Consider the following 13,255-nt stretch of genomic DNA (forward strand, 5'->3'; position numbering starts at 1 on the left):
CAGGCCGAGAAATTGGCTCAAACCAGTTGTGTTTGACATCCTATCCGACCCGATGCGCGGCTCAGTATGCATCAAGACGGACCCTTTAGCTTGAACCACCTGCACATTAAATCTATCGGATTGCACCATCAGCGGCTTTTCGTGAGTGTTGTTAGCACCCACGATGTATTGAGTCAGATCCATAGGTGTGTGTTAGCGGTGAAGCTGCTGCTTTACGCCCCACCGCCCGGCACCTGTCGCTGCTCACCCCGCTGCCCGCCTCTCCTACCTCCCACCGCTGCTGCAGCTCCCTGAGGGTTATACATTTATCACATGTAAACATGGCACATCAAGCACCAAATCATAAGTCAGCCTCGCGGGGTGCTGCCGGGGGGGAGCTCAAGGAGAATTTGGTCTGACTTGTCTTTAGGACAAGTCGGACTAGTGTATGGCTGGCCTTAACTCTATCTGCAGGTTACATTTGCCCCACCTGCAGTGTACATGTGAGAAAGATTTTGCTTTTGCGATCAACTCTGAATCAGGACCTCAGGTTCAACTCACCATATTTAATTTTAAATTTCTCAGTTCCTTTAGCTCGCTACGTCTTTTATTTTTTTCTTCTGGCTCCACTTGTTGTATTTGGTCAAAATGACAAGATCCAAACTGCCAATTGAGTTGCTGAAAAAGACAGAAAATGATGTTGAAATAAGGGTTTAAAGGAAGTCATGTTATTTTTTATTATCACACATCACACATCTACAGTGCAAATCTGTATCAAGGGTCTAATTCAGACCTGTTCACTAGGCTGCGTACACACAAAGAGGTCAACGCAGCCCCTTCCCCACTAGCATGCGAGGGGATGTGTACAACAACACATCCCCTCACATGCGGCTGAAGGGTAGAAAAATCATTAGATGACCATCAAATAATTTCTCTTCCCTTTGGAAATAAAAGTCAGTATAAACCAGTGGTGGAACTCCGGGAGGCAATGGAGTCATTTGCCACCCGGCTCCTGGCCAGAAGGGGGCGCTGACTAAATTGTCTCCCATTCCATGTTACTGCTGCTGTGAACAAGCCACTGGGCCATACGCGTCTCGTTTACAGCAGCAATCCAGCTTGCACCGGTCTCCCCTGGTCCCCGACCTGCTTTTGTCTGGCACCTACACTGTGGCTGTCGTCCCGATGCTCCCGTCTGCACCGCAGTGCTGGGGAAGGGGGAGGAAGTGAGTGAGCAAGGTTTTCATGAGCCCGGCGAAGACCCGAGTCCTACCCACCCTCCTGAGCAGAGCCGTAAGTGGAACTCAGCACGCAAGACTGAGGCAGTCACCACAGAGCCCAGGCAGCACTGAGTAAAGACTGCTAGAGGACCAGCACAAGGTATCAAGGGAAGGGGACTATGAAGAGAGGCTGCTGCACTGTGTATCGCACTTATCACTCCACCCTCCTAACCTGGATAAGCAGCCATCAGCATCCCCATGTGTTATCATGGCCCCCAACTTCCCTACTTCTCTTGGGGCCCGTCAGAGATCTCTAAAACCCTGCCCAAATCTCCTCATGTTAAGTGTTTGCTCACATGTCCACCGCCTGTTTCAGGGACAGTCAAAACTGCAGTGTAGGTGGGGTTGCTAAATTAGGGGTTGGTGGTAATTTCACTGCACCTGCCTAGACTCCCCAGTGAGTTCAGCCACAGTGGTCCCACCCCTATCTCAATATTCCCTTCCACGCTGCACAGTGGCCCATTAACAAAGTATTCCCCTCCATCTCACTCACCATCCCAGAATGCAATTCAGTGTTTTCCCCATTCAGCACAGTTTTGGCCCCTTCTTCAACCTAGTGTTCCCCTTTCCATGTCACTGCACCTTCCCATCCAGCCTAGTGCCCCCTATATATCTCCCACTCCATCTCCCCTTCTCCCTCTCCCTAACATCTCCCATTACCTCTTTTCATGACCCTCTGCCTTTCCCATCACCTCCCTGTCATCCTCTCCCCTGTCTCACTATATCCCCAACACCCTAACTCCTATCACAACCTGCCTCTCCACATCAGGGCCGCCAACAGGGGGGTGCTGTCTTGGGCCCCGGCCTCTGGAAGGGCCCGGGAAGCTCATTTTGCCCCCCACAACTCCCCCCCCCCCCCCGCCCAACTACCTCCGCTATGCTGCCTGCTTCTTCAATGCAGGACACCGGTGGCTCGTGTACCATTAGCCAAGCCTGGGGGGGGGGTTGCAGCTCTGCTCCCCATCTCTCACTGCATCTCCATATCACCCTTTCCATCATCAGAACAATGCACTTAAAGACACATAGTGAAGGGTCTTTAGGTGTCCTGAAATGTCCCTAAAACATTAGATGACATACTCTGTATACACATGACTTTTGGATAACAGATTGTCTCTAAGTGCCTTCTTTAAAATCATGAACATATGTCATTTGATATCAGCCGCCCACCCCAAGCAGCCAATGTCAAGCCTGCTTTCCCAGAGGAACGTTTAACATTTTCATGGGGATGCCCATAAAACACTTGATGTTCCCCTGATGCTGCCCCTGCTCGCCGAACATCAAGCTTTTTATGGGCATCCGCATAAAAACGTTGAGTGTTCCCCTGGGAAAGCAGGCGTGGCGTTGGCTGCTTGGGGTGGGTGGTTGATATCACATTACATCAGCCCCTCCCTCCATGGCTCGTCCGAACAAGCATGAATCAGGCTGCAAGTGTGTACCTAGGAATTGTTTGCTTCTTTAATTATCATGAAGCCCTGTTCCAAAAAAAAATATAGATTATGGATTAAAGAAGATTTATCACTACGTATAGCGTAAAATAATATTGTAGATTTTAGGGGCTTATAAGAGAACTTTACATAAAATTTAGGAATGAATGGAAGAAGGGGAAAAAGAATAATCCAAAATATAAACAAATGTGTTATATGTGCCATCTTTTTTTAGCCTGACTTTAAAGACACTGGTTTCTTTCAGGATTGTTTATGGTATTTAAATAATTAGCATCGAAGAACTATCCCCTTGTCAATTTAGTTTTAGTTTTGATTTGAAAGTTAGAAATTGGATCAAAAGTGTCCAAATTACAGGTGTTTGACATCTGATTGGATCCAATGCGTGTTCCCGTGCGCATCGGATCTGAGTTGAGCTGCTCCAAGCTGCTGATGCCCCTTTCAGACCGCACAAAAAAAACGGTATTTTGCCGATTTTTAACAGTTTTGAAACGGTAATCTGTGCAGTCTGAAGTGATTTTACCGTTTCCAAAAAAAAACGGTTTTTGGAAATGGTAAAAAAGCAGGGTCCTACCCGTTTCAGACCCGTTTTTTTTGGTGTCAAAACGGATCTGAAATGGGAATCCTACCGCCCCCTCTCTCCCCTGGGCAGCGCAGCGAGGGGCATAGTCACGCTGGAGGCAGGGGGTCCCTACAGTGTATGTTATATATCAGTGGCGGGGTCCCTGCAGCTACTAGTTCCCATACACTGCAGGGACCCCGCCACTGATATAACATACACTGTAGGGACCCCCTGCGCTGGGACCCCCGGGCAGCCTCCCCCCCCCCCCCCCCCCGTCGTGTGCATACCACGCTGTTTTGCAGCCTGTCATACCTCCAGCATCTGCTATCATCGGGACGGAGTGGTGCAGATAGCCGGCTGCTCCTGTCCAGCGGTGAGTGTCCAGTCGGTCCAGGCTGTTAAAGCGATTGCGAAAACGGGTCACACTGCTCCCCTGTGCACTGTGGCCGGTCCAGGCTGGGGGGGGGGGGGGGGAGAGAGAGAGAGGCTGCCCGCGGGTCCTCCGGCAAAACTGCCCAGCCCCCCCCCCCCCAATAAATTAATCAGTTTTGCGGGTGGACCCGCGGGCAGCCTCTCCCCCCCCCCCCCCCAGCCTGGACCGGCCACAGTGCACAGGGGAGCAGTGTGAGCCGTTTTCAGAATCGCTTTCACAAGGGGGTATACTTCCTCTGACACGTTTTACAAAAAAGTTTTAAATACCTGGTCTAAAGCAGGTTTTGCGGTAAGAAAGCGGCATAAGCTGCTCCTTAACTTTAAATAGAGCCCTGTTTTCTCTATCTCCTACCTTATGTAATGTTGTATACTGTATGCAGATGAGATCGGAGATGTGTCTACTTTACGTACCTTTTCTGGGTATGCAAGGAGAAGGAGTTTGTAGTTCTCTGGCTCAACCAAACATTTACCCAGAAAGTTGCTCTCAGATAGTGCTTCTTTAACTTCTTTTTCACATATTTTAAACCCATTCTCTGTAATGAGAATCACTGCATCCACCTGCATAATAAATATATGCACCTGTGATTTAGCATAACACATATTCTGTAAAGATAAAATGCAGTTAAGATATACAAATATCATGGATCATGTGCCATCCACAGATATAACTGACTCATAAATGTATAAAGTATCCAGCTGGGGTCAGGGGTTAAAGTGAGGGGGAACGGGGCGGAACTGAGTTCCACCACCTCTAATGGTGAGGTGGAACATTTTAACCTCCACATTGGCCCTGCACAGTAAATCTTACAGAAAAGCATTGTAGTTTGCAGGGGAATGAGAAAAACCCTACCACTGGTCCTGTCTCTGCCTAATGGGTGCGAGGGGAGGGGGGTAATTAGGTGGCATAGAGAAATGAGTTACCCCACCTCTGCATGACCACTTTAAGCCCTGTTTAGGGTGAATGATTCATCAGCACCACCAGTGCTGTAATACAATATACTATAATCTATACATACTGTATAACCACATTATTATAAACCATAGAAAATGCATGTCTAAATAACCCAACAGGCAGACCTATTGGGAGTTGCCAAGGGCGTAACTACCATAGGTGCAAGGGGTGCAGCTGCTATGGGGCCCAGAGCTGAAGGCGGACCATCTTTACTGTCTAAATAATATGTTTTACATACATTTGTCTCCATCAGTTGCTAAAAAGGGGGCCCTTAAAAACCTTTGCTATGGGGACTACCAATATCTAGTTATGCCTCTGGGAGTTGCATGCATCTTGGGTGCATATGCATCATCGTTGCATGCTTAGAAATAAATGCAGATACTGTATTTGGCTGTATTAAGAGATGGCGCTACAGTCATGTGACCACACTGCCAGATACCATCCATTTATAAAAGTAAATGACATCATGTCAGCGTACAGTACATTTGTATCGGCTCTATAGGTGCATGAGATCTGTTTGCAATCAGATTTATTACTGTGTATGTAATTCCACCTACATACCCACTACACACCCTCATAAAAATGTGAGTGGGGAGCAGAGAAAGATGAGGGTAAGGTGCAGGTTGCAGGCTGATCACATTATCAACCTATGAGTAGTGAGTGAGTGTGGATAGAACAGTGTCTAGGTCAATAATCAAAAAATTGACAGTCAATAGGTTGATACTGACAAAAGGTTGACAAGCACTAGGGGTAGTGTGTGTCAGTATGGTGGACAGAAGCTGACCATGATCACACACCAGACACCAAAGGGTTCAGTGACAGTCATCAGTCTCTGCTTTCTTTTGCCTCCTTTCCTGGTCTATACCTTTCTGTCCTCTGCTTTATTCTGTGGCACCACCTCCCTCCTGAATAGTTACATAAAGCAGCTGCTGCCTGACCTCCTCTACTCCACAAAGGAAAAAGCTGTAATGAGGGGTTCAGGGGGAACGTGCGGTGAGGTAAATGGCTGAGGAGTCCCTGGCAAGTACCAGAGCCCTATTTGCCCACTAAATGAGCAAAGGGGTACATGCCGGCATTATACACAGATGCAGCAGTATATACCGCTGGAGATTTGCTGAGTTCCGATTACAGTTGTGCAGAAAAGGAAGCCAGGTGAGGCACTGCCTCACCTGCCATAGACTTTTTGCTCCAGAGTTTTGACTATAAAAATAATTACAATAATAAGAATTTTTTTATATCTTCTTTGTATTTTTGACATACTTTATAAACTCAAAACCCTGGCGTATATGTTAGTATGGCAGGAAAGGCTCTGCCTCACCCCACCGCACACCAAATGCCTGCTACTGTATATGCCCCAGAAATAGCAATAACCCAGGACAGCAGTAACTGCCCAGTTCACATTCAAAACCATGACAAAGCAAATTGCAACATCCAACTAGAGCGCCTTAGTGACATAACTGTGCGATTAGTCACTGTAAATAAATATACAGTTTAACATAAGCAGACGAGAAAGCAAAAAGGCTGCGTACTTACTGGACATTATTTTGGACAATTTGGCATTTTGAGATGAATCACAAAGATACTTTAGCATTAACTACCACACAACCTAATGACTCACGATATATTGTTTGGTCGTTTGACAGACTACACACAGTGTACGCACTATGGGAGTCATTCTGGTTGGCTTGGTACCCTGCAAATTTGCAACGGGAAGCAATGTTGAAGATCTGCATATGCAAATATGCGCATGTGCAAGTCTTCTCTGCGGGCACCTTAGTAGACTTGCATAGCCTCCGAGGTGCTCGTAGCTGGGGGTGGGGTGTTTGGATGGAGTGCCATTAAAACGCTGAGTGCGACCAGGAAACCGCTGGGCATCCCCGTGCCTTCCGGGGGTGGGTGGCTGTTCTCAGAGCAGGGTGTTGCTAATCTAAGGCACCAGAGAGTGATTTAGATTAGCGAGCGCTTTAGAAATCATTCAATGTTTGGCAACCATTAAATGATTTCGGGCCTGTACGCAAGCCTGCAAATGGGCCCGAACATGTCTCGGGACATTCGCTGAGTAGCAGGGGGCGGGCAATCGCATGCATTATTTGGCTCACAAAGCAGCACCTGCTTCTCCCTGCTACATACTTTTTCACATGCTTCATAGGAGATTCTCTCGCCTTCTCTCATTGGCTCTTTTTCCATGAAATCCTCTCTCTCTTTCTTGATCCTCTCTCTCGCTTTCAAGATTTTGCTATTGGGCTCACATAGTTCTAGGGGATACAGTCACTGGGTCTACAGCAAGCTGGTCGACAATCGTTAGGTCGACACCGTTAGGTCAACATGGGGAAAGGTCGACATGGGGCAAGGTCGACAGGTCATTAAGTCAACACAAGCATTAGGTCGACAGTGACTAGGTCGACAGTCAAAAGGTCGACATGGGGTTTTTCACTGTTTTTTGAGCTGACATGTGCCGGCAGGCGGTATTTCATGCCCTACCATCCACTAGGGTGTGGTGGGAGAATAAAATAGTGTGCCAAGCACAGCGAGGCACCATGCCCAAAACATTGCGAGGGGATGCGGTGCACTGGAAACTCTGTTCATGTTGACTGGTGAAAAACCCCATGTCAACCTAGACACTGTCAACCTAATGCTTGTGTCGACCTATTGACCTGTCGACCTTATCCCATGTCGACCAACTTGCTGTAGACCCAATTATCCCAACCCAGTTCTAGTTACATCACTTCTTGGGAGCACAACTAATTGAGAATTAACCTTACTCCAGTAATATTAACTTACCTCCCCAAGAGCATTTCCAATAAAATCCATAGCAATTGGATCCGAATCATCTGTTCCAGGCATCTCTAGGATTTCCTTGCCACCATACAATATTTTGCAGGGCACATAGACAACAATTTTTTTCACAGCAGCGATCTTCTTCTTTATTTGATCAGCCTTATTTTTATTTTCTTCGTGAGTATTTGTCAGCCCCCTCAGAACACTCTAAAAATGTTTTGATTGGGAAAAAAAAAAGATTACTCTAGAAATTAATATTCATGCACAAGAAAGAATAATGCTACTGGGAAAAACCCTGGAAGTAGGGGACATGATGGGTGACATTCTATGGTATGAGATAAAAGAGCATTTTTTTATCTCGCTCCACATCGCCGCTCTTCGCACTTTCTGAAATCGCATTTTTTAGTAATAAATCGCATATTTAATGGGATGCGATTTGGAGGCTGAAAAGTGCGATGTAGTGCGATTTGCGGCGAAGTGGTGCGATTTTATGACACATAAAAGTGTGATTTCTTCCGCCGGTCATGTGCGAGTTTTGGACCAACCGGAGTGCGATTTACAAGACTGTCTGCGCATTCCTCCCTCCTGCGCAGCTCCTCCAAATGGGCCACATCACAAATCAGCAACTCCAAACCACTCTGCAAAATCTCCATGTCTCACACCCTCACAGGTGTCCTTAATGATGTTGGGGTATATGTAGGGGTGTTTCTGAGTGAAATTGAGGCCACCTGTGTTGAAATTAACCATTTGTGCACTTGACAAAAGTGAGTTCTGGGCCAAATCGCCCAACAGAACCTGGTCTGAAAAAAGTGCGATTATTAGACACCTTAAAAGTGCGATTTACGAAAACGCATCCCATTAAATAAGCGATTGATATATTTTTCTGTACGAAAACATCTGGATGCGATAAAAATGCGATTTTTTTTCCACACTTTCAGTCCGCATGAGTTATCACACATAATATGCGATATTCGTCCCTTAGCGCATCCTATTACATATGCGATTTTAATGAAAAATGCGATGTCGCCATTTTTTTTTACTAATATTCGCCAATAAACACACATCTCATCCCATAGAATGTCACCCGCTATTTCTTAAAAAACAAAAAAGTATGAACAAAGAATATAAAATGATGATATCATATACTGTCACACATTTCTTAAACCCACCTCAGTGGTCGAATAAAGAAATGTGTCCATCTGCAGAATAAATTTACTAAACGCTCTAAAAATTAAGAGTTTAGTAAATTAATACCCCTTTCACACAGCACTTGTAAAACGGTATATTGCCGTTTTTTTCACATTTCAACAGTCAACCCATGGCATATACCATGCCAGTCTGACTGCAGGTAAAATAGTCTTTTTAAACGGGTGGAGCTGCATCGGGAAAGCTCCAGGTTGCTTTACTCGTTTAACAAATACCGGTATTTGTTAAACAGGTAAAGAGCAGTGTTTTACCCGTTTAAGACCCGTTTTCTTGGCAGTGGGAAAGGGTCTTAAACGGTGTCCCACACTGGTCTCCCCCCTCCCCTGGTACCTTGTAGCTGGTACCCCCCCCCCCTGGTACCTTGCAGCCGGTACCACCGTCCTCCCCCCCCTGGTACCTTGCAGCCAGTACCCCCTGCTTCCTCCTGCACATACAGCGCTGCCCGGATCCCCTTTATGTACTGGATCAGGACATCAACAAGTCAACACCGCACACAGCAGCACTGCACGGCCACCCAGCCACCATGCGCCCACAGACCACCTCACTATCCTCTTCCTGTCTGCGCCCAGTGAAGATGAGGACAGCGAGGACCGCGCTGCCCGGATCCAAGGCTGTCAGGTACCAGGAAAGGGGAGGAGGTGAGCGGGGGTACCAGGGGGGGGGGGGGGGGGGTGTCAGGCCAGGTACCAGGGGATGGGTGGTATATTACTGGTGAATTACCGTTTTTGTACCTTTCAAAATGGGTTCAATGTGAAAAGGTACAAAAATGGTAATTCACCAGTAATATACCGTTTACAACATGCAGAGGGAAAGGGGTTTCAGGCTCAGACCCGTTTTAAAGTCCCATTTAAGAATACCGGGTCTTTACACGTTTCTGGTCAGCGGACCTACCGAACATAATCTTACCTGCACTTTTATCAGCATTTACGAGACTGAATAGAACTTTAATCTCAGCCGCTTATTTGGAAATGCAATACAAACTACTACATTGTGCCTACTACAAGCCAAAGCGTAGAATGATAATGGGCACAGCACCTAACTCACACTGTTTTAAATGCTCACCACCAGATGCTGATATATTGCATTGTACAGTATGTGGAGCTGTCCGGAGGTTAAGACTCTTTGGTTAACAGTAAGCCGTTATGTACAAACCCATCTCCTTTACCCCTACACCTGAATGGGCCCTATGGGACATATACCCTACACCGAACACCATGCAAAACAGAGAATATTGTTTGGATTGGTTGGAGATGTCACTTAACAAAGAAGCAAAAGCTAAGGAATTATTTGTGATGTGGCTACCATATGTTAAAATAATTGTTTATTCACATGTATGTTGAATATACAACAATTGTACCGATTTTCTTGATACTGCTTTCATACTACATTTGTACTTTGCAGTTCTTCAATAAAAAATAAAAAAAGGTGCCGCTAATGACTGCCCAGGACCTGTGCCACTCAGCCATACTGTATGTAACCCTGTGTCTCCCCTGTCTTGTACATTGCACAGCAATCTATGGCCCTTATTCAGATCTGATCGCAGTACAAATTTGGGTACTCTTTACCTAGAACGGCGCCCGCGATTGGAATCGCGGGCGTCGGGGGTAAAAAATCGCGGTCATCGCGGGCATCGCGGGTACATAAAAATCGGGTGCCCGCGATGACCGCGATTTTCCCATAGGGAACAATGTTAAAAAGGCTGATTGAGCGCGATTTTAATGTAAAATGCCTCAATGCCCGCGATTTGGACATAGGAATCAATGTTAAATGGGCTACAGAGCCCAAATAGGCACAATTAACCCTTAAATGTCCCCCCAAATTTTTTAACGCTACCCCACGATCCACGCCAACCCGAAGCGTGGCGAGCGCAGCGAGCCCGCGAGGGGCGGCGGTACGCGTCCTCCGACCTTTTCATGCCCTACTATCCACGTCGGCGTGGAGTTGAGAATAGAATAGTGTGGCGAGCGCAGCGAGCCACCGAGGCCCGAAGCGTGGCGAGCGCAGCGAGCCCCGCGAGGGGACGCGGATACCTTCACAGTTATACGCGTCCCCTCGCGGGCTTCACAGGTGTCCGTGGCGACGCGGACACCTGTGAAGTCCGCGAGGGGACGCGTTTACCTGTGAAGGTATCCGCGTCCGCTCGCCACGCTTCGGGCCTCGGTGGCTCGCTGCGCTCGCCACACTATTCTATTCTCAACTCCACGCCGACGTGGATAGTAGGGCATGAAAAGGTCGGAGGACGCGTACCGCCGCTGCGCTCGCCACGCTTCGGGTTGGCGTGGATCGTGGGGTGGCGTTAAAAATTTGGGGGGACATTTAAGGGTTAATTGTGCCTATTTGGGCTCTGTAGCCCATTTAACATTGATTCCTATGGCCAAATCGCGGCCATTGAAGCATTGAATGTAAAATCGCGATCAGCAGTAAATTTAACATTGAACCCTATGGGAAATCGCGGTGATCGCGGGTGCCGTTAATGTACTACCCGCGATCACCGCGATGGGTGCCGTTCTAGGTAAAGAGTACCCAAATTTGTTTGGAAAATGGGCAAAACCATGTGCACTGCAGGGGAGGCAGATGTAACATGTGCAGAGAGAGTTAGATTTGGGTGAGGTGTGTTGAAACTGAAATCTAAATTGCAGTGTAAAAATAATGCAGACAGTATTTACCCTGCACAGAAATAAAATAACACACACAAATCTAACTCTCTCTGCACATGTTACATCTGCCCCACCTGCAGTACACATGGTTTTGCCCATTTTCCAAACAAATTTGTACTGCGATCAGATCTGAATAAAGGCCTATATCTGTAATGTCTCTGCTTATCTGTTACCTACCTGGCTGTTGCAGCGTCCAGTGGCGCCGCTGATGGCTGCCTAGGTGCTTTGCAGCTCAGTGAATATATGTTCCCTGTGTCTCCCCTGTACATGTCCAGCAGCCTCCCCAGGGTACATCTAGCATATACCAGTATGTGTTATGTATATCTGTACTGTCACTGTTTAACTGTTACATAACTGGCTGTTGCACAGCAATCCAAATCTAATTCCTAGTATAGGCAAGCATACCTGGCCAATAAAGCTGATTCTGATTATTGTAATAGGAACAAAGTTCTAGATTGTATCCTAGAGTATCTTACCTGTATGGCAAGACGATCACGTGTAGAATGTTTACCTAGTCCCAGATATAATTCTGTATTTCCAGCAAATTTCAAAACTTCCTTTGAAAGCGCAATATCTTTAGGAGAGCTTAATGTGTCCTGCAGGTGTGACATGACAGGTTTCAAACATGAAAACATTACATTTCATATGATTTAAAAAGTGTTAAGATGTTTGAAAGATCAGTTATACACAAAAATATACAATTGTATTTGTGTTTTCTTTTATACTATTTTGAACTCAACACAAGTGACAGCTCTATAATAGCCATAATATATTTTGGATTCAATTATCATGTTGACATTTATTCGAAATGTCACCAAAATATCAAGTATTGATTTACCTGGTTTGAATGGTCTACACTTTTATCTCGCTCCCACCTTCCAACCCTTGCACCTGTACTTCGCTCCCACTTTCTATGCCTCACCCTTGCACCTCACATACACTTTCCATCTCCCACCCCTGTACCTCACACCTACCTTTAACCTCCCACACCTGTACCTTGCTCCTAATTTCCATCTTCCACACCTTCACCTTGCTCCCACCTTCCATCTCCCACACCTGTACTTCGCTCCACCTTCCATCTCCCCTGCAGTTTGCTCCTCCTTCCATCTCTCACCCCTGCACCTTCTCCTGGTAACTGGGGGGTCAGCTCTATCGGTTGAGCAGTGTCACAATGGCAGACGGGTTGAGGCGGTGTTCCCACAGTGTGACCATAGTACCTACAATGCGTAATTGGCCACTTGGTGCTCACCAGGGCTGACTGAACTTTATACATATGTGCAACGTCTGACCAGACATGTGGGAGGTGCCAGACATTAAAATGCAAGAGAACAAAAGAGCAGAGCTGAGCCCAATAAAAATAAATATGGGGGAGGGCTTAACTTGGTAGCCATTACAGGAGGCAGCACTGCTCTGCAGCTCTCACTTCCTTAGCCCCTAACACCCCTTTCCCCACCTGCAGCGGCTATGTTTCCCCCTATCACACCAGAGACTTCTCCTGGCACATAGCGGTGCTGTCCGTGGAGCCAGGGAGGGCATACAAAACCTCCTGTGGCCTAGCACACCGACTGGAGACCAGACCTCAATTTTCGCAGCACTCGTGGCTGGCTTCACCTGCTCGCTGACACCAGCGGCTATCAACCTTCAAGCTCACCTCCGATAGAAAACCCCTGTCAGGGCACCACTTGGCCGTCCATTTGGCTCGTCACAGCAGGGATACAGGACACCAGCTACATATTGTCCCGACTTACTCTGCAGTCTCGGCCTACATAATACGCCGGAACCACATTCTCAGCATGTAGATGCTGTCAGGTACCCCTGTGGAACTGGGATCATTATTGTCATTTGTTTTACCTATTTTGCATACTATCCTGGGACAGATGCTTATTGATAAACCCTTATGGACCAATACATTTAGGATGACATTTAATAGAATGAGAGTTTTTCGCACTTTCAAAATCACCCATTATCGC

General features: G+C 46.9%; 1 protein-coding gene across 2 annotated transcripts in view; it reads right to left on the reverse strand.

Moving 5' to 3' along the window:
* Window positions 1-13,255, reverse strand: part of LOC146042532 (uncharacterized) — a 386,937-nt gene that overhangs the window by 257,010 nt on the left and 116,672 nt on the right. For both annotated transcript variants that reach the window (XM_083162688.1, XM_083162613.1), the window contains exons 9-12: window positions 11,762-11,881; window positions 7,426-7,629; window positions 4,104-4,250; window positions 541-657 (exon numbers count right to left, since the gene is read on the reverse strand). In XM_083162688.1, coding sequence (XP_083018814.1) covers window positions 541-657; window positions 4,104-4,250; window positions 7,426-7,629; window positions 11,762-11,881 — 588 coding nt within the window. The remainder of the gene's footprint in view (window positions 1-540; window positions 658-4,103; window positions 4,251-7,425; window positions 7,630-11,761; window positions 11,882-13,255) is intronic.

This window comes from Crinia signifera, chromosome 1 (assembly GCF_055691185.1).
Source record: "Crinia signifera chromosome 1, ASM5569118v1, whole genome shotgun sequence".
In the NCBI taxonomy this organism is placed as follows: domain Eukaryota; kingdom Metazoa; phylum Chordata; class Amphibia; order Anura; family Myobatrachidae; genus Crinia; species Crinia signifera.